We start from the raw sequence: 19,457 nt of genomic DNA, 5'->3' as shown, positions 1-19,457 counted from the left end.
ACCAAGCAAGAGAAGACACGCATGTCTTGCCCCGGAGATCTGCGCTGCTCGCGATTGCGGCAATTATGAGCTTGGCACATCGAAATTTAGAGTTGGGATTGACACGATCTGAGGATTGGTTGAAATTCGGCTGGTTGAGACTCGCCGTGTTTCAAGGTCGCAATCGTGTCAATCCACTGGTCAAGTGGAAGCATGAGCGGACTGTCGGTGGTGCCCTACACTCTAGCGCCGGCGACGGGAGCAGGGTCGAAGCCGTCCAAGAAGCGGAAGAAACGCTCGAACTCAGGCGCTAACAGTGCAGATGTGGATGCGAGCTCGTCGATGACCAACGCCGGCTGGGAAAAGGTGGACATCCAGGATATGCAGCTTGAGGGGTTCCAGGACGGATGCGCCTTCGAGCTGGAAGAACTCACCGACTACCGCGTAGAGAATACGGAAGACGGTGGTAAGATGCTGGTCGGAGAAGTTAAGAGCCAACAGGAGGGCGGAAAGAAGAAGAAACGCAGGAAAACTAAGGCAAAAAAGCCACAGGAGACAGAACAGGAGGACACTGAGATGAAAGAGGAAAAGCAGGAACAAACGAAGCAGCAGGAAAGTGGAGATGATGCTATGAAGAAGAACAAGAAGAAGAAGAATCGCGGTGGCAAGGCTAAGAAGGAGCAGGAGCTGGTTGAGATTGTGGCGTTGAAAGACGTGAACCTCCCTAAGTGGAACAAATTCAAGCTGCATCCTCTGCTTATGCAGTCACTGCAGACATGCGGCTTCAGTGCTCCGACACGCATTCAGGAACGCACGTTGCTACCAGCGCTTGTTGACAACCGAGATGTTGTAGGTGCCGCACCGACAGGGTCCGGTAAGACGTTGGCCTTTGGACTTCCCATCTTGAGCCAATTGCTGCATGAACGCGAGCAACCAGGGTACATTAAGGACTGCAAGGCGCTGATTTTGACTCCAACACGCGAACTGGCTATCCAGATCCAGCAACATCTTGAAAAAATGGTCCGTAATCGCGAGATCGGCGTGGTGACGTTGGTGGGTGGTATGGCTGTGCAGAAGCAGAAGAGAATTCTCACTTACAGACCTGAGATCGTCATCGGTACACCTGGTCGTCTTTGGGATATCATTGAGACCAACCACGAACACATGCAGGATCTGGCAACGTCGCTACGCTTCCTGGTGGTGGATGAGGCCGATCGTATGCTGCAGCCAGGATCGTATTCGGAATTGGAGAAGATCTTTGAGGTGTTGCGTCGCAAGAACAAATCTGCAGCTTCTGAACTGACGAATCTTTCAGACAGTGAAGAAGAGGAAAGCGATGAAGCAGACAACGAGGATAGTGACGAAGATGATGGCGAGGATATCGATATGTCGAAGTTTGCAAGTGGATCGAAGGTCATGATGCTTGATGATGTACTCAAGATGCAACGTAAGCAGCAACAGAAGTCTGCGACTGCCAAGGAGACTGACAAGTCCGTGAAGACGAAGGTCGAGGTAGCTGCTTCGCGTCATGTGCGCCAGACGTTTCTGTTCTCCGCTACGCTGACGATTCCAGAAGGTGGTCGCTTCCAGAAGACTAAAACCAAGAAGTACCGTAACGCGTTGAGTGTTCTGGAGCGAGTCATGAAGCGTGTGGGTCTACGTGGCAAGCCTGCAGTTGTGGACCTTAGTATCGCAGAGTCTGACATCGGTATCCCGGGAGCAAAGCCACTAATGTCGGAAGAAGCGGAGCGTAAACTGAAGAAACAACAGCAGAATGTGGCCTTGTCTCTGCCTGCGGGTCTCGAGCTCTGTCAGCACGAAGTGACGGAGTCTACACGCGACAGTTTCCTGTACTTCTTCCTCACACAGTATCCGGGTCGTACCATCATTTTCTTGAACGCTATCCATCAAGTTCGCAAGCTTTCGGGTCTGCTGACTCTATTGAACCTCCCCGTGTTTGCTCTACACGCCGAGATGCAGCAACGTCAACGTTTGAAGAAGTTGGATGGCTTCCGTTCACACTCGAAGGGGATTCTGGTGGCGACTGACGTTGCAGCACGTGGTCTGGATATCCCTAGCGTGGACTACGTCGTGCACTACCATATTGCTCGTTCTACCGAGGTGTTCGTGCATCGAAGTGGTCGTACGGCTCGTGCGAACAAAGATGGGCTGAGTATCTCGCTGGTGTCGCCTACTGATGCCAAGTACCACACACAGATCTGTAAGATGTTGCAACGACCTACTGGACTGTCGGACTTCCCGTTCGATCATCGGTATCTGGAAGCAATTGACGAGCGTTTGCGTCTTGCCAAGAGCATCAACGAGCAGGAGAACGCGGCGGGTAAACTCAAGTCGGAGGCGACGTGGTTCCAGCAAATGGCTGCCGCTGCAGACTTGGACTTGGACGAGGATTTGTTGTTCGAGTTGGGAGCCAAGCAGCGAAATCAGGACGGCAAGAAGAAGAAGACAGCCAATCAGTCGGTGCAGTCGCTACGTGCTCAGCTGAGTCGTCTGCTTGCTGCTCCTCTGCGTCCTGTGGGCTCGGCTCGTAAGTTCCGACAGCTACACAAGGAACTAGGATCTCAGATCACTGGAGACGGCGAGTACCGTGCTCGTGATGCTAACGAAGACCTGGCATCGAAGGGGAAGAAGTCGTACAAGCGCTTCCGCCGAAGGAAATAGAGCATGTTGCGTTGATTAGAGGGCGAAATAGAGTTCGGTAACGGTAACGATGAGTTGCATCTGTCTTTTTTTATTCTACCCGCTCATCACTAAGTACGAGCTTATCTTGCTTCGCTATCCCTCGTTCAGTATCGAAGAGCAAAGTTTTAGCGCAATGGCGATGGAGAACCGATTGGCTACGCGTCGTGAGGGGGCAGCTCCTGGCTCGAACCTGCCGCGAGCTGGAGGCGTGGCTGAGGACAACGACAACGAAGATGAGAAAGTGTACTACGGCTTCGGCGTGTTCATGGGCATGTCATTGTCTGATCTCAAGGCGATGAAGGACGAATTCGTGGAGCAGCAGGCGATGACGGGTGGCGCTCCGCGACGCAATCTTCCTCCGTCCGCTGTGGTGGATGGACGCGCGCACCGCGTTGAAGACGATGGTAATGGCTACGAGCACCAGGAGGACGTGCGTATGGCACTGCCTCACGCGCAGCAGCAGCAGCAACGCATGAACGGCTTTAATGGTCAGCGCGGCGGCGAGGGCCAGTCCCGTGAATTCGCCGGTGAGCGTGCGAGGTATGGTCAAGAAGCGCCTGATGCTGAGATGGAAGAGGATGCAGACAGCGATGGCTCGGACGAGTTCGGGAAGTCGCACTCGCTAAACTTTATCCTGCACTGAGGACTGAGGTGATGAAGGCTTAGGCAGGAGAGAAAGGTTCATGTAATATATAGAGGGGGTTCGCACCACTCACGACGTTATTTCTTTCGGTGATCATCGCCAAGTACGTCAGCATCTCCCTCCTCTTCAATTACACTTAATTTTTGTAAGGTATCACGTTTTAATTCGTGTTGATTGGATTACTCCGTAGGATTTCGATGGCGTGGCGACCGCTGGTAGCACGCGTGAAAAGATGGACACCCGACGCGTATGTGCCTCTGCGTGTCATGCTGCACCCTGATGAAGGGGAGGTATGGGGACGCGTACTGGGCGTCCAGGGCCCGTGTAAGTCTGTAGTGGCGGGGTCGTCCTGAAGGAGCGGCGAGAGGTAATCTCACTCTGAGTCTTATCTACACTCCCAGTTGTCTGTAATAATGAGCCCTCTATCGTGTTACCAGCGTTTGAGCAAGTTTAAGGATCTACTGGAGGTGACGGACCACGAGATCATCATGAAGCCGCGGTTCAGCACTGTTGAGGAACGATCTCAGGCGTTCCAGAAGATGGAGGCCGAACTCAAGCAGGAAGGCGCTTTCCCGTTCTGGCAGGACGAAGTCTACATGGCAAGGACGACGTTCTCCAGTCCGACGCTCTTTACCAATCACCGCGGTGTGGGGCCCTACTTCGGTCTCAGCCAGTTCGCCACCCACCTTAATGGATTTGTGCGTGACAAGGAGACTGGAACAGTGACACACGTGTGGATTGCAACTCGTAGCGCCTCCAAGAAACGCTGGCCACTGATGCGCGACACCATCGTAGGCGGAGGACTACCTTCAGGTATCACGGCACTCGACAATATGGTGAAAGAGGCACAGGAAGAGGCAGGGTTGGATCCATCGTGGACACGCCCGCGATTCGTGGCTGCCGGCAGCATCTCGTACGTGTCCAAGCATCCCTACGGCTTGACAAACGTTACGATGCTCATATTTGACGTGGAACTACCGACGGACGTCGTTCCGGTTAATCAAGACGGCGAGGTGGAGAGCTTTGATCTTATGCCCGTGCAAGACGTGCTTTCACGTCTGTGGTCGGAGCCTGAGCGCTTCAAGCCAGACGTGTGCATTCTACTGCTCGACTTCTTCATCCGTCACGGTGTAATCTCGGCGGATAACTTCGCGGACTACGAAGAGCTCCAGCGAGCGCTACGCAATAGTGAGATGCCTTCAACCGAATGAGCTAGTACAGTGTGCAGGTACAAAAACTCAGTGTCTTCAAATGTCCATCTGAAATGATGAAAAGGACCATTTTAAAAGTAATGTGGACATTTGCTGCTGTCCAATGGAAATTGCACATGTACTGTTTAATCACTTTGTGAGTTTAACCTGTATTTATCAGTTGACCTCTTCAAATTGAACTCCACTCATTTCTTGCTGTTTAATTAACAACAATTAAGCAAAATCACCTGTGACTTAACATACTTTTCTTTACTGCTTAAATTGGCGGATTTATGTAAACTCACACGTATTTCATCAAACGACGTCACTGACCGACGGACGACTGGAAGCGAGACGATGGCAGCAATAGCGAAGACGAGTGCGCTAAAGGACGAAGCGCAAGAGACAGTCACGCGTTTGTATGTACAGAATCTGCCGGCTTACGTAGACTCAGCGCGGTTGCGTGAGCACTTCGCGGCGCAGGGCGAGGTGACGGACGCTTGCGTGATCCGCACCAAAGACGGCAGCAAGTCCCGGCGCTTCGGCTTCGTGGGCTTCAAGAGCTCGACACAGGCAGAGCAGGCGCGCAAGTTTTTCCATCAGAGCTTCTTTGACACGTGCAAGATTAATGTGCGCGTTGCGCTAGCGGTACGAACGCAAGTTGGTTTGCCAAAACTTGTTAGTGGCTTGGTGCTGATGATTTAAAGCTGTGTTTAGAGGGAATCTGATGATATGGAGAGGCCATGGAGCAAATACTCGGCTGGAAGCGGTCGCTATCAGAAGCTGCACTCGGAGTCGGGTGTCGTAGCGACCTCAAAGGAAGACAAGATATCTCCCGAGAAGAAGGAAAAGAAGAAGGTCAAGCCGGACGAGACGAGCGGCGAATTTCAAGAGTTCATGGAGACCATGCAGGCCCGATCCAAGACGAAGTTCTGGGCCAATGACGATGTGCAGGGGCCGACGGACGGTAAAACAGCTACCAAGGGCGTGGATATTGCTGACGCAGAGGACAGTGACGACGAATACCAGGAACTTGACACGATGAAACCTGATGAAGATGAAGAAGATAGCACGGAGAAGGTAAAGAAGGGCAAGAAATCGGAAGCCATGTCCGATATGGACTTCCTGCGCTCCAAAATGAGCAAAAGTATCGACAAGGATTTGGTTGATGAAGACATGGAAGAGGATGAGGATGAGGCCGCTGGGTCCACGAAGAATGCGCCAGGCGAAGCGGGGACTGAAGACGACAAACCCACCGCGCGTTTATTCGTGCGGAACTTGCCATTCACGGCAGTTGAGGAGGATCTGGAGGCACTGTGCTCGACGTATGGTCCCGTGGAAGAAGTACACATGCCGCTGGATGACACACGCCGTCGCAAAGGCTACGGTTTTGTATTATTCCGCACCACTGTGGATGCTCAAGCAGCACTCACAACTCTGAACGGAATGGCGTTCCAAGGTCGACGTCTCCACGTGATCTTCGCACGCTCCAAGCCTGTCAAACTCGACCCAGAGGCGGCTCTGGCAGACCCGAATTTGAGCTACAAACAACGTAAGGAACTAGAGCGTCAGATTCAGGCCCAGAAGAAGACGGGATGGAACGCTTCGTACATTCGCGGAGACGCGACTGTGGGGTCACTCGCCGAGCGTATGGGCGTGAAACGTGGCGAGATTATGGACAAGGAACAGGGCAACATGGCTGTGCGTCTTGCTATTGGCGAGACGATGCTGGTCAAGGAGAACAAAGATTTCTTCGCTCGAGAAGGCGTGGATCTCAACGCCATTGAAGGAGCTTTAGTAAAGAAGCCAACCCAACAGCAAGCGAAAAAGATCGAGCGAAGTACGACTGTCATCTTGATCAAGAATCTCCCACACACCACCGACGAGGAAGAACTGGCTCAGCTTTTCCGTAAACACGGAGAGATCGGTCGCTTCCTGCTGCCACCTTCGAAGACTCTCGCTGTCGTGGAGTTCCTGGAGCCTTCGGAAGCTCGCAAAGCCTTCCGCTCTCTAGCGTACAAGAAGTACCAGCATGTGCCGTTGTATCTTGAGTGGGCTCCTGTTAAAGTGTTCGATCGTCCGGCTTCGAGTACTAACACGTCGTCTTCAGAACAGAAAGGCATCAAAACTACATCTGCCGTGGTGCCAGACGTTGATGACGATGCTGATGCTGCTGTGGGTGACGCGTGCCACACGATTTGTGTTAAGAACTTGAATTTCTCGACGAAGGAGCCAGCACTGGAGAAGATCTTTGCGCGTTGTGGTAAGCTACGTAAAGTCACCGTAGCTCGTCGGAAAGACCCCAAGCGAGGCATGTTGTCCATGGGTTTTGGCTTCGTGGAATACGTCGATGCGAAGGATACAGAGCGAGCGTTGCAGACGCTACAGAACACGGTCGTGGATGGCCACGCACTGAATTTGAAGCTCTCTCAGAAGAAGGCGTCGACTGCTCCCAAGCGCGCGGCTGGTGAAGTGGACGGTGAAGGTCGAAAGTCGAAAATCATTGTGCGAAATGTTGCATTCGAAGCAACGAGCAACGAAATTCGCGAGTTGTTCGGTGCCTTCGGACAGCTCAAACGTGTGCGCATGCCCAAGAAATTCGACGGCAGACACCGTGGCTTTGCGTTCGTTGAATTTCTCACGGAGCAGGAAGCTCGCAACGCATTCTCGGCTCTTGCCAGCTCGCATCTGTACGGTAGACATCTTGTGCTCGAGTGGGCAGAGGATGCAGACGATATCGACACATTGCGAGCCAAGGCGACGCGTGATGTGACCGCCATTAACGACAGCGAACGTCGTAAGCGCATGAAGCGACAGAAAGACGAGGACGAAGATGACATGGACTTCTGATAGAAAAAAGTGCTTTTTACAGCAATAATCGTTCGCAAAAACACAATTATTGTTTGGAAATATTGTAATTGTATCGGTCGAATTGATTTATTTCGTTGCTGATGTACTTCATGTAAATTTCCTGCGCTACACTAGCAACCAGCTATAGAATAGGCGGCCTCTTACAACCGGCTACTCCTCGGGCGGGCAACATTTGCCTCCTTCTGGATCAGCTCGAGCTTCTTGTGCGTGTACTTGAGCGGATGATTGCTCTTGGTTGACGAGAACTGCGAGACGGTGTGGCCGCTCTCAGACACAAGCTTCCACTTGGTGGTAAGCAGACCCTCGACGCCCACAGGTCCACGAGCGTGAATGCGACCAGTACTGATGCCGACCTCAGCGCCCAAACCGAAGCGGTAACCGTCAGCAAAGCGAGTGCTGGCGTTGTGGAACACACAGGCGCTGTCAATCATCTGTTGAAACTGCTCGGCAGCAACGGCGTCCTCCGTCACGATACACTCAGTGTGGCCACTGCTGTACTGGTTGATGTGAGCAATGGCAGCGCCAACGCCCTTCACCACCTCGATTGTAAGGTCCGGGGAGCCGTACTCGGTGGACAGTGTGTCGGTAGGACGCGACTTGGCCGTAGCGACACCCAACTTGGCAGCGTTGGGGGCGATGTGCAGATTAATACCTGCCTCTTCAAGCTTCACTAAGATCTCCTTGTCTTGGCCACTGCTCACCAGAGATTCATCCAATAGCAGCGTCTCAAGGGCATTGCAAGCAGCCGGGTAGTCCGTCTTAGCGTCAATCGCGAGCTCAATGGCCTTCTTCACATCAGCCGCACTGTGGATGTACATGTGGCACACACCTTCAGCGTGGCCAAGAACAGGAATGCGCGTGTTCTTTTTGATGAAGCTGACCATGGAGCCCGAGCCACGAGGGATGCACAGATCGATGACGTCGTCCAGACGCAACAGATCTGAAATCTCCTCACGTGACGTGACCAGACCAATGACGTCTTTCTTCACCTTGCCGTTCGTTGCGTCTTCCACCGCCTTCACAATAATCTTGTGCAGCACAGCGTTACTGTGAAGTGCCTCCTTGCCGCCCTTCAGCAGCAGACCGTTGCCACTACGCAAAGCAAGTGCGGCGATCTGCGGGAGCGAGTCCGGACGGCTCTCGAAGATGACGAGTAGCACACCAATCGATGCTGTCTCCTGATGCAGCACCAGGCCAGACGCCAGCTCCGTGCGCTTCAGCATACGACCAATCGGTTCCTCGGACTCGGCGATACTTCGGATACCGTCGGCAAGTGTCTCCAGCTTCTCTTCTGACAGCTTCAATCGAGCAATAAGTCCCTCGTCAATAGAGGACTTCTGTGCGGCCTGAAGATCCTTGCGGTTGGCGTTGAGAATCGACTTGCTGTTGTTCTTGAGCTCATCGGCAATACGGAACAGAATGTCAGCACGTTCTTCTGAAGACAGAGCCTGGAGCTGGTGGCAACCTTCGCGAGCAGCGTTGGCCATCTCCTCGGCTGACATGGAGTCGGGAGACTCGACACCAGGGTTGGCGACGAAGAGCGTACCAAGACTTGAGCCCTTCATGATGGAATTCACCACGCCGTACTTGAAGCCACTGGCAATAACCACCGCGTTCACTCCTTGTGAAATCGCTGACTGAGCAGCCTCGATCTTGGCGCCCATACCGCCACGTCCGACACTCGATTTCTCGCCAATCTTGAAGCTGTTGTTCTCGGGCCGGAAGACCGAGATGACCTTGGCACCAGGCTGACTGGGGGGCTTATTGTACAGTCCTTCCACGTCCGTGAGCAGCATCAGGAGGTCGGCTTCGATCTCGCCGCCCACCAATGCAGCGAGCGAGTCGTTGTCCGTGAAGACAGTTCCGTCGGGCGAGGCGCTGACAGCATCGTTCTCGTTGACGATGGGGACGACGTCCAGCTCCAGTAGATTGAGCATCGTGTCGCGCATGTTGGCACGGTTCTGGGCCGTCTTGAAGTCGGAGGCCGTGACGAGCACCTGCGAGCAGGCCACGTCGTACAGCGAGAAGAGAGTCTCGTAGAGGGACATGAGACCAACCTGACCAGCGGCGGCCATTGCGCCCTTCTTCTTCTCGAGCGCCAGCATCTGCTGGTTGCCCTGCACGTGCGTCCGTAGCGAGGCAGACAGCAGAATCTGCTTGTTGAGGCGCTTGCGGCCGATGCCGACGGAGCCGCTGGTCACCAGTAGCACCTCCTTACCCTGGCGCTTGAGCATACATACCTGCTCCACGATGGAGGCAATGCGACCAAGCGCGGGCTCGCCGTTGGTGGACACCACACTGGTTCCCATCTTGACCACAATACGCGTGGCGTGCTTGAGGTCGTGACGCGTGATGGGGCGCTCACCAGCATAGCCGCCGAAGGTGTGCGAGTGGGTCATAGTTTCTTTCCTCATTATGAGTGGTGTGTGTAGTGATGCGGGCAACGAGCTCTTGGGGTGTGCGCTAAAGCCGGCGGTTTTGAGAATGAGAGCGGCAGACGTCGACGTCAGTTTGGCTCGCTGCGAGGAGCAGGGGCTGCCTGGTGCTGTGCAGACTGTGCCACACATCTGATGACCGGTAAAAACCGGACGAGAGTATCAGATGAGAGATTCAATGGCTTGATCGAGGGCAACTCACTTGATAATTGTACGCTTTTCCGAGCGAGGGATGGACACAATACGTTTTGGCAGGAGCACACTGCGACATGTGGCGCGTGGGTTATGATTTCATTGGAACCCATGAAAATACAAATATCAAGTCATAGACGACGCTAGACCGCATTCCCCGCTGATTTAGATTGATCGGCTTTCAGGATTTTTGAAGTGGTCGCAATAACTTTTGTGGACGCTGGACGGTGCAATCGTTCAGTATGCCGGCGCCATTGCCCGCGTCCGTGGAGTCCACACGGCGTGGATGCGATTAAGGTGCGCCGTTCAGTGAACGGTGTTCACAGCGTTTTTCGGGGGTTACTTTACTCCAACCACTATGGGACGTTGACACCAGCCGGCAAACCAAGCAGCAGCGGTTTTATTAGCGCCGCGCAAATTGCGTGCGTGGCCTGGTACGAGCTGTTGCCGGAATAGGAGATGAATCAGAAGGGCGCGAAGTCCACTGCTCGAGCGGCGCCGACGTTATCCCTCTGGTTGAGGTAAGCCAACGGGAGCTCTGCTTATAGCTCAGGCTGTCGAGCCAGCCATAGGTCTCCAACATGTGAAGTAACAATACAGTGTATTACATGTAGAGTCCATTTATTCGGACACTGCTGCCTCGAAGGCAGAATCTGAACCCGCAAATCCTGTTATTGGGTAGGGTTACCTCCATGAACTGTGGTACTGAGCAAACACGCGGATCTGGCTATGGTTAAGAGACCAGTGACAGGCCCAGTTGGCCTACAGTACCGAACATGTTTTGTCGTGCAGCGGAATTGACTCAATAGTTTGTATTGAGTCGCGGACCCTGCTTGTGGCTGCCATTCGTACTGGATAGTCGTCAGGTGTCTCAATAAAGTGCTGTCAGTTTTTGGTGATGTCACGATGCACGACTCGTGCAGCGAGCTCGTTTCCGATCATCGCATGGGGAGATGCTTCAGCACCTTAATACCCGCCTCACGCATTAGCGCACAGGGTCAGTCTTCGATCCTGGTGCTGTGGTATGCCTTGAGTGCTAATGTACATGCTGGACATCCTCGAATAAAATAGATCTCGTTCCTGTCGACGACTGTCAAACAGCTTGGTCATCGGTCGGATCACTTCGGCAAACCGGCTAATCATTCTGGCTGGTCGCATGGGATCTGACAGAAAATATTTCGATAAAAATTATTCAGGCCAATCAAAACACAGATGTCCCAGGTTTTTCTAGTGGGCAGCGTTTAGGTGGTCTGTCTGAAGTGATACTAGATCGTCAAAACTTTTGTTGAAAAGACCATCTCGATTGGTCTAGAAGAGCAATAGTGTTTGTTTTCGCTACATCCGCATAATATGCGGACCATTTTATGGTCCGGTCACCTAAGTAGATCTATAAAGTACAAGATAATAAGGGTGCGTGCCAAAATGTTGTGTATATTTCACAAAATGCTCTGGTTTATTTTAAAGAGATAAACGGGTTTAAGGCTGGGCTAAAAGGTTAAAGAGGCTGAGAGTGGCTACTGCGCCCATCGGAGGAGGTCTCTTCTTTGTCATGCCCTATTCCTCGTGTGTCATGCTCTGCGCACGCTATACGAACGACGGCGTATACAGTATACTGCAAGGACAGAACGAGTGGCTCCCCTTCATTTGGACAAAAAGAGCAAAGCGGCAAGTATGGAGCGCCGGCCGCGTCCAGCACAAAAGCGCCGACAGTACGCTGCTCCGAGTGAAGATGATAGCGACAACGGTGACAGCGACGCCGAGTGGACACTGCCATCCGGGGACTCGAGTGTACAGTCGTCGCAAACCTCGAGCCAGTTCGAGACACAGAGCGCACAAGAGGAGGCCTCCAGTGGAGAAACATCTTGTGCCTTAGCCCCCCAGCTACTTCAGATGCAGTTTGACTCGTGGGAGTCATTCCATGCTTACCTCAACGAGTATAAGGCGCAGACATACCAGGTTCGCATCGCTAAGAAATTGTTTAGTTGACAACTAGCCTAATTACTACTGTATGTGTACCAGAGCTTTCGAATTCGTACTAACAACAAGGTCCAGGAGCGCGACCGCAAGATCCAGAAGCAAAATACTTTAGCTCCTCTAATCCCAGAGGAGTGGATCTGGTACAGCAAGACCCTTGTTTGCACCCACGCGGGCAAGTACAAACCGCGGGGTAAAGGCAAGCGGCCACGTCGGGAAATACGATCGACTGAGTGCGGTGCACAGGTATGTAGTCATTTATATTTGGGCACAGTTGGGCTAAATACTATCGAGTTGGGCACAGATGGGTGAATTCCCATCGAGTCGGGTTCAGATGGGACACCTGCAACTGGATGTGCTGTAATGCCTTTCGTAATACTGACAAAATATATGTTCTTCCTTCAGATAAACGCTTGTGTCCGTGTCGTCAATGGTAGCACAAACGACCCTGTGTTCGCGTTATGCGTCACTACTGCCAAACTGCAGCATAACCATCCCCTGACTCGTTCCAACTACGAGCACTACTCGTCGGTCCGAACGGCACTTGCTCCTTCCATGGTGAAGACGGTTGATGTTTTGCGCAAGGCGAAGGCAAAGAAGAAAAATATTCTGCAGTTTGTCCTTGAAAATTCAGACTGTAACATGAAAATTCGCGACGTCCACAACCTCATTCAGCGCCTAAAGGATCAAGAGCGTGAAGGAACGACGAGCAAACAGAGACTGAAGACGTGGATGCAAGAATTTGGGGGATGAGCCTGGTAATGTGGAATCATATTGATTATGAACATGTGGTGTAGTGATTTCTCCGTGGTTGCGGATTATCACCCGTCGACAAAGACGTGACACCGCCCAAGTTGTTCAAGCGACGAACTCTCGGTCGGGTGATGTACGGAGACGCCAAGGTGCAAGGGACTCGACGGCGTCACCTCCGAGTTTTTCACAAAGTATCGGATACGGCCCTAAGTCACTGAATCCAGGCTGTCCTTATTATAATAATGGACTGGCCGGATTCGCATTCAGCGGACCATCTACGGTACGAACCCTCAGTGGCGGTTGGGATGAGTTCGCGGAATACTCAGCGACCTTTGGAAGACACGTTCACCGTCTGGGACAGGGCGCGGACCGTTAAAGATGCTCATGCGACAGTGCAGACGACGCTTGGCATGCAAGAAGATCCATAACGGATCATTGTTCATTTGATATTTGTATACTTGATTAGGACATCTTATTAGGAATAGACCAGAAAGGGTAAGCTTAAATACAGAACAGAATTTCCACTCAAGCACACAGAGCGACGTCCGGCTTCAAGGTAAGCGTCAGGTCAAGCTTGTTTGAGTGTGTTATGCCTGTCGGTGAACTCGAAGCTCTGTAGCGAGGGTTCATCCGGCAAGGCCAAGAGACTTTGTGTATTGGCCGATTATTATCGGGAGGTTTTACGTGACGGCTTATTGTTGCCTATTTGCACGACTGGGAGTGCTTGAATTGCCTCCCTTTTATTTCTTCCAGCCGAGTGTTGAACACTCGGTGATCTCGTAAAAGGCTTACCCGTGCCTAGTACCCTTCCGCTGTTGGGACCACGAGGATTCAAAACACCTGCTAGCTTTGCTCGTGCTAGTAGCGTGTTCTTATTTTACTGGTTGGCCTATATAAGTAGTTTACAAGGTCCAGTTTGTCCCGGTGCAAGGGCAGAACTGGGGTCTTCAGGTCCGCCCGAACGATCGTTTACTATCCTAGTAGACGTATTGTTGTGGGAACATCCTAACTACATTTGTAGCTAGAGTTCACGTGGGATTTCCAACACCACAACTGGTGCCGCGACCCGGGAACAGATTGTGACCATTGTGAACTGTTTGTATGGCCTTCCAGTTTACGAGCTACTAAGAGAAGAAGAACAAAAAAAAGACAAGAAACATGGCGAAAGGACAACCGACGGTACCAGTTACGCCTGCCAAGTCTGGCGGGGCTCGCAACGAGAGTTCAAGCCCGGCTGCGCGCTTTGCAGCCGGCACCGAGCTTTCAGTGAGCTTCGACGACGAAGCAGACATCGGTCCTGACGCCCACGATTATGAAGATTACGAAGACAAGACGCCGGCTCCAGAGCCAGGCGCAGCGACGCCGGAAACGGCCACGCTATCATCGGGGCTGAGCGGGACGACCAGGTCCCTTTCGAGGAACCTCGCCGACGAGCTCGATGATGTTGCGGGACCGGAACCGGCCTATGATGATTATGACGATGGGACCGAGGGTTCTAAGCCTTCGGTGGCGAGTGCAAAGCATTCAGCACTGCTGAAGGCACCTCGCCCACCTATCAACGGTGATACACCAGCCGCCAAGCGCGTTTTCGACCGCGTACAAGCGCTGATCCAGAATGATGAGTGGATGCAGCTGTTCAAGCCCATCCCCAAGAAAAAGGCCGACTGGCCTGCGCTTGCGCAGGAACTTCAATACCCAGTCAACTCGGTTTCGACTAGTCAAGTTGCCGAGGATTCAGTTTCGCTACTGTTGTCGCTGGGGTTCGAGAACGAGACGTACCCATCGACGATGTCGCTCCAGGATTGGAGTCCACATGAAGCCGGAGCTGCTCTCCAGAAATGGAAGAAGAAGCTTCGGAAGGCGTTTGGCGCCGTTGGCATCAATGCCGGAAAGCAGCCTGTGAGTCGACCGATGATTCAAGATGAAGATCCGTCTAAGATTCCACTGCCGCCGACGCCCCAACGACTCGTTCGTACTCCTCCGACCAAGCGTGGAGCTGAGCGTGGTGCCTTTGGCACTACCGAAGCTTCACCGTACTTTCAAGACTCGCACATGGTTACGCCACGTTCGGAGAGCCGTATGCAACGTATTTACGCAAGTAACGAGGGTTCGTTCGGTCGCCGAGGCGGTGCGCGAGCTCCCAAAGGTGGTGCCGGACGTCGTCAAGTCGACAGCGATGGTTCGTCCAGTGACGATGACATTTTGGTGCGTACATTCGACGAGGAAGATCCTCAACTCGAGTTGATGCGTCAGATGAATGAGCTAGCGACGCTGAACGACGTGGACCCAACACCGAGGATTGAAATGGCTTCGCACCGACCGCTGGATCGCATCACGCCGTTCTCAGGCTCTCGCAACAAGAGCGAGAACTGTATGCAGTGGCTCCGTGGGTTCGTCTATGAAATGACTGGAACCCACACAGATGCCGATAAATGGTGCATTTCATTTGAGCTTAGTCTCCGAAACGGAGCCATTCATTGGTTCCGTCAACTTCCGAAGAAGACGAAGCGCAAGTGGAAGCTGTTGAGCGATGCGTTCATCCGCTACTACTGCTCGCAGTTCACGCAGACGGCACTGTCGCGTTACTACTCCGCCAAGCGGGAACGTAATGAACATCTGTGCGACTACATAAACAGGCTGAATGGCTACGCTCGGACCGCCCGTCTACACTTTGAGAAGAGTGGTCGCGACGCGAAAGAACACGTACAGCAATTCCTGGCAACATGCGACGATGACAAGCTAGCGGAGAGTCTCTACCACGCTCGAGTCGCCGACATTCACGAGCTCGAAGAGATCATCGAAGATGTTCTCAAGGGCAAGGAGAGAATGGCCAAGCGTGACAGTGAGTACCGATACTCCAAGAGTCGTGATACGCGACGCGACGATGGGTACGCCCGCAACAACCGGCGTGATGACCGTCGCCGCGATGACAACCGCAACAAACCAAGAGTGACACTCATTGAAGCCACGGTGGACGACCTACTAGCTGAATTAGAAGGTCGTGAAGCTGCTCAGGGAGGCACCGAGTATTCAAACGAAGATCCGAACGCTTACGACGATGTCCAAGATGAGTACAACGACTTTCAGCCTGATAATACGGACGGTGATTTCTCATTGGACGAAAACGACCGATACCTCGCCGCTGCTAACAAAAATGAGCGCCGTGTAGCTGCTGAAGGCACCTACGCACGTTCAGACAACCGTCAACCACGTGGAAACATGCCTGATCGCGATAATGGCTTCAATCAAGATCGCCGAGGTGGTGACCGTGGGTTTAATCAGGACCAACGCGGTCGACGTGACTTCAACCGCGACAACCGACGCCCACAGTACGGACCATGCGCGGTGTGCGGTGGCATGAGTCACTCCGCCCACTACTGTAACAAGCGATGCAAGTTCTGCAAACAACTCCACGATGCTGGACAATGCGAACTTTTCCGCAACTTCCAAGACCTTGCCAAATCTGTGCGCACCAAAGGCACGAAGGAGGAACTCCCGCCAGAGCTCAAGGCCATCGTTCAAGAACGTCATTTAAACTAGGCAGCCCGCCAACTACAACTGGGTTGGTCCCTATCGGGCTGCCACAGTTAACCGAGCCTTCAATGGAAGCAGAGTGTATCTTTGCTTTCATGGGGCAGAGTGAATGGCCTGATAAATACGTAACAAGTGTGAACGCGACGGAAAATGAAAAGGAGAGGAGTAGAATCCTCGGTGGAGGTGTTGGAGAAATAGTGGAGTGTGCTGATGCTGATGAGGGCACCAGCGAGGGTTCGCTCGGCTTGGTTTCGAGTGCAGCGCGAGACGAGCCCAAGGGCCACTCCAAGATGATGAAGTTGAACCCTGGCGAGAGACTGGGGTAGTGGTCGGCCAAGAAATTCGACCGACGGATCAGAATGAGAGCTCTGGTGCAAGGCGCTGTGAACGACCAGCGAACGAGGATTCTTCTCGACACAGGAGCGAACGTTAGTGTGATAACTGACGCCTTTGCTAAGAAGTTGCGACTCCGAGATGTACCCGATCACGGACGCCGCATTGACATTCAAGGTATTAACGAAGGCAAGGTGTCTACGACGCGGCGAGCGTGCGTCAAGATTACGCTCGGATGGGAGATGGTGTACGAGTTTGAGATGTGGGTAATGGCGCATAGTGCAGGCGTCGACGTGGTACTCGGGACCGACTTTATGATCCCAGCTGGGATCCGGTTGGACCTGTTTCACGGTGCGGCGCAATTACCGCACGAAGTCCAAATCCCGCTGATAAAGACCAAGAACATGATCGACAGCGAAGAATACAGCTCCCATGTTAACGCCGGGCCACCCGAGCGGTTGGACATTCAAGCGCACGAGTGGCGAGAATATCGACTAGCGAAGCGTCAAGTCGGGCTGGAAGAACACGTACTGTGGGTTCGTCGAACGAACAAGCTAATCCCGTCAGTGACGAGGTTTCGACGTGGACGGCCTCAGAGCATTCGATTGACAAACGTGTCTGATCGAAGTGTGTACCTGCCAGCACACGACTCGATCGCGATGTGGATTCCAGATGGAGATTTGCCACGAGGTGACGGCTATGTGCGCCTGGAGTCCAAGAAGTACCAAGACTGGCAAGTGTTGGCCTACGAAGGTTGTAGAGACCGCGAGCTCTTTCAGCGTGAATGCGAAATCTACGAACAATGGCTTGCAACTCAGCCTTCAGCAGTTGATCGACCAAACTACCCAGAACCCAGTGGAGTGCTACCACGACCTCTAGAAGACTCGCTAGTGGATTCTAGTGATCGTCTGACATGTGCAGAGCGCTGGGCACTGATCCCGGAAGAACGTGAACAAGTGGAAGCCTGTCTGGCGTCTGGGGTGACAGCCGGGGATTCGGCCGACGGTCAGCCTTCCGCAGAACCTTTGGACACGTACACGACAACCCATGGCGGAGGCAATAACGCGAACGAAGCCTCGGTAGTGCGTACACACGAACTACCGAGACCGGTGAACGTGGTACATACGCCAACGAGTGTTAGTGTCCAGTCAGGGGTGACCACGGAAGCGACAAGCAACAGCACTGGATTAAATGGAGTCACCCGTTTTGACGAAGCTGTCCCGGCCTTGTGTGTCACCAAATCTGCGAACGAGCCATCGGTGGTTGATCCAGAGGATACAGGCATCGCGCAGAAGGTGTTGAGTACGGCACCGAGTATTCATTGCAAGATTGGTGCGAATTCCGAAATGTCAAGACAGCGGCAGAACGAGGAGCGGAACAAAAGTCAACAGCCCAATATGTCGGCGGCCCACGCATTCAATATTGCGAACGACGACTCGGCAGATGGCCCAGAGATGGGAAACCAGGATGGGAAGGAGATGGACCAAGTACCGACTGTTGAAATCAAAGCGGATGCCAATGTTGAGTCAAGGGAAGAATCCGTAGCGGCGTTGGACGGAACATACATCTCGGTTGCTCGAGTGTTAACAACCGAGGGAAATAAAGCAACGGAGGATACGAGAAATGATTTCTACGAACACCCAGCTAACAACATTGGCTTGGACGACTACGCGAAGGAGCTGGCATTCCTGCCGGACCTGACCGAAGAGATTAACACGACAATGGACTACACTGCGCCTAATGTTGCTGATCCTGAGCTGTCGACTGAACGCCGAGAACGTCTAGTCGCGACGCTAAAGAACCACGAGCACATCCTGATTGCTAGTGGTAACGCACTGCCGCCGCCAGCCTACGGGGCGGTATGCGATATCGACACACAGGGGCACGCCCCAATTAAACAGCGTGCCCGGCGCGTGCCGCTACGATTTCTCGGCAAGCTGTACGAGCTGCTGCGCGCTTTATTGCGTGCAGGACTGATCGTCTTTTCAGACAGTCCATGGGCATCGCCGATCGTGATTGTGATGAAAAAGAACGGGCTGGACATCCGGCTCTGCATTGATTACAAGATGGGGAATTGCTATCACCGCGATCATGGAGTATGCAATGCCGCTAGTCGACGACCTGTTAACAGATCTCGAGCGCTACCTATGGTTCTGCTCGCTGGATGCAGCAAGCGGCTTCTGGGCGGTCATGATGACCTTACGAGCGCGTAAAGTGTCGGCGTTCGTCTGCGCACTAGGACATTTTGAGTGGTTACGCATGCCCTTTGGGTTAAAGAACGCGCCGATGATCTACCAGCGTATGATTGACAACGCACTCTGGGGGTTCGTTCAACCTAAAGGAGGTTGGTTTGAATACTCGGAGAGGATGCGTTTAGCTGAAGAACAGGCCAAGGAACGTCGTGGGCCAAGCGCCGAGAATTCGTTTCAAACGAAGTTCGCGGCAGACCGCGAAGCACCGGTAGAGACCGACCCTGTACTACAACTCGTCAACAGCCCCGTCGCTGACATGTTTACGAACGGGGAAGCAGACGAATCATCGCTGGTACCTGTATTTGGTCGACGGTTGTTTGTGGATGACATTTGCTTCGGTGGCGAGGATTTCGACAGCTGCCTGGCGACGCTGGACCGATTGCTGGCAAGATTTGCACAGTGTCGGATCAGCATTAGCTTCACCAAGAGCATCTTCTGCCAGCCCAAGGTGGACTTTCTGTCGCATAAAAATTCGCCAGAAGGTATCAGAGCTGACCCCAAGAAGCTTGCGGCCATCACCGAGCTTTCGTTTCCAACGAGTAAGAAGGGCATGCTGTCGTTTCTTGGAGCGGTTAATTACTACAGTCGCTTCATCAAG

The 19,457-nt window shown here is 53.0% G+C and overlaps 5 protein-coding genes across 5 annotated transcripts; 4 read left to right on the top strand and 1 right to left on the bottom strand.

The window, feature by feature from the left end:
* Window positions 1–192: 192 nt before the first annotated feature.
* On the top strand, window positions 193–2,661 carry PITG_12165 (DEAD/DEAH box RNA helicase, putative; the record flags this gene model as incomplete). Its single annotated transcript, XM_002900739.1, has 2 exons — window positions 193–456; window positions 634–2,661. 2 exons carry the CDS (start codon window positions 193–195, stop codon window positions 2,659–2,661), a joined length of 2,292 nt encoding a protein of 763 aa, XP_002900785.1.
* A 94-nt stretch (window positions 2,662–2,755) lies between these two features.
* PITG_12164 (uncharacterized protein) lies at window positions 2,756–3,463 on the top strand (the record flags this gene model as incomplete). Its single annotated transcript, XM_002900738.1, has 1 exon — window positions 2,756–3,463. The coding sequence occupies one exon, from the start codon at window positions 2,816–2,818 to the stop codon at window positions 3,323–3,325; it is 510 nt and encodes a 169-aa protein (XP_002900784.1).
* A 59-nt stretch (window positions 3,464–3,522) lies between these two features.
* On the top strand, window positions 3,523–4,536 carry PITG_12163 (uncharacterized protein; the record flags this gene model as incomplete). The annotated part of the gene is made up of 2 exons (XM_002900737.1): window positions 3,523–3,660; window positions 3,763–4,536. 2 exons carry the CDS (start codon window positions 3,523–3,525, stop codon window positions 4,534–4,536), a joined length of 912 nt encoding a protein of 303 aa, XP_002900783.1.
* Window positions 4,537–4,872: 336 nt separating this feature from the next.
* PITG_12162 (RNA-binding protein, putative) lies at window positions 4,873–7,365 on the top strand (the record flags this gene model as incomplete). Its single annotated transcript, XM_002900736.1, has 4 exons — window positions 4,873–5,163; window positions 5,233–5,319; window positions 5,389–5,662; window positions 5,741–7,365. The coding sequence occupies 4 exons, from the start codon at window positions 4,873–4,875 to the stop codon at window positions 7,363–7,365; spliced, it is 2,277 nt and encodes a 758-aa protein (XP_002900782.1).
* A 161-nt stretch (window positions 7,366–7,526) lies between these two features.
* PITG_12161 (delta-1-pyrroline-5-carboxylate synthetase) lies at window positions 7,527–9,850 on the bottom strand (the record flags this gene model as incomplete). Its single annotated transcript, XM_002900735.1, has 1 exon — window positions 7,527–9,850. The coding sequence occupies one exon, from the start codon at window positions 9,798–9,800 to the stop codon at window positions 7,527–7,529; it is 2,274 nt and encodes a 757-aa protein (XP_002900781.1).
* Between the last annotated feature and the right edge of the window lie 9,607 nt (window positions 9,851–19,457).

The sequence above is a fragment of the Phytophthora infestans genome, genomic scaffold, assembly GCF_000142945.1.
Source record: "Phytophthora infestans T30-4 supercont1.24 genomic scaffold, whole genome shotgun sequence".
NCBI lineage: Eukaryota > Oomycota > Peronosporomycetes > Peronosporales > Peronosporaceae > Phytophthora > Phytophthora infestans.
The sequence above is the reverse complement of the archived record's forward strand: the minus strand, read 5'-3'. Positions and strand labels throughout refer to the sequence as shown.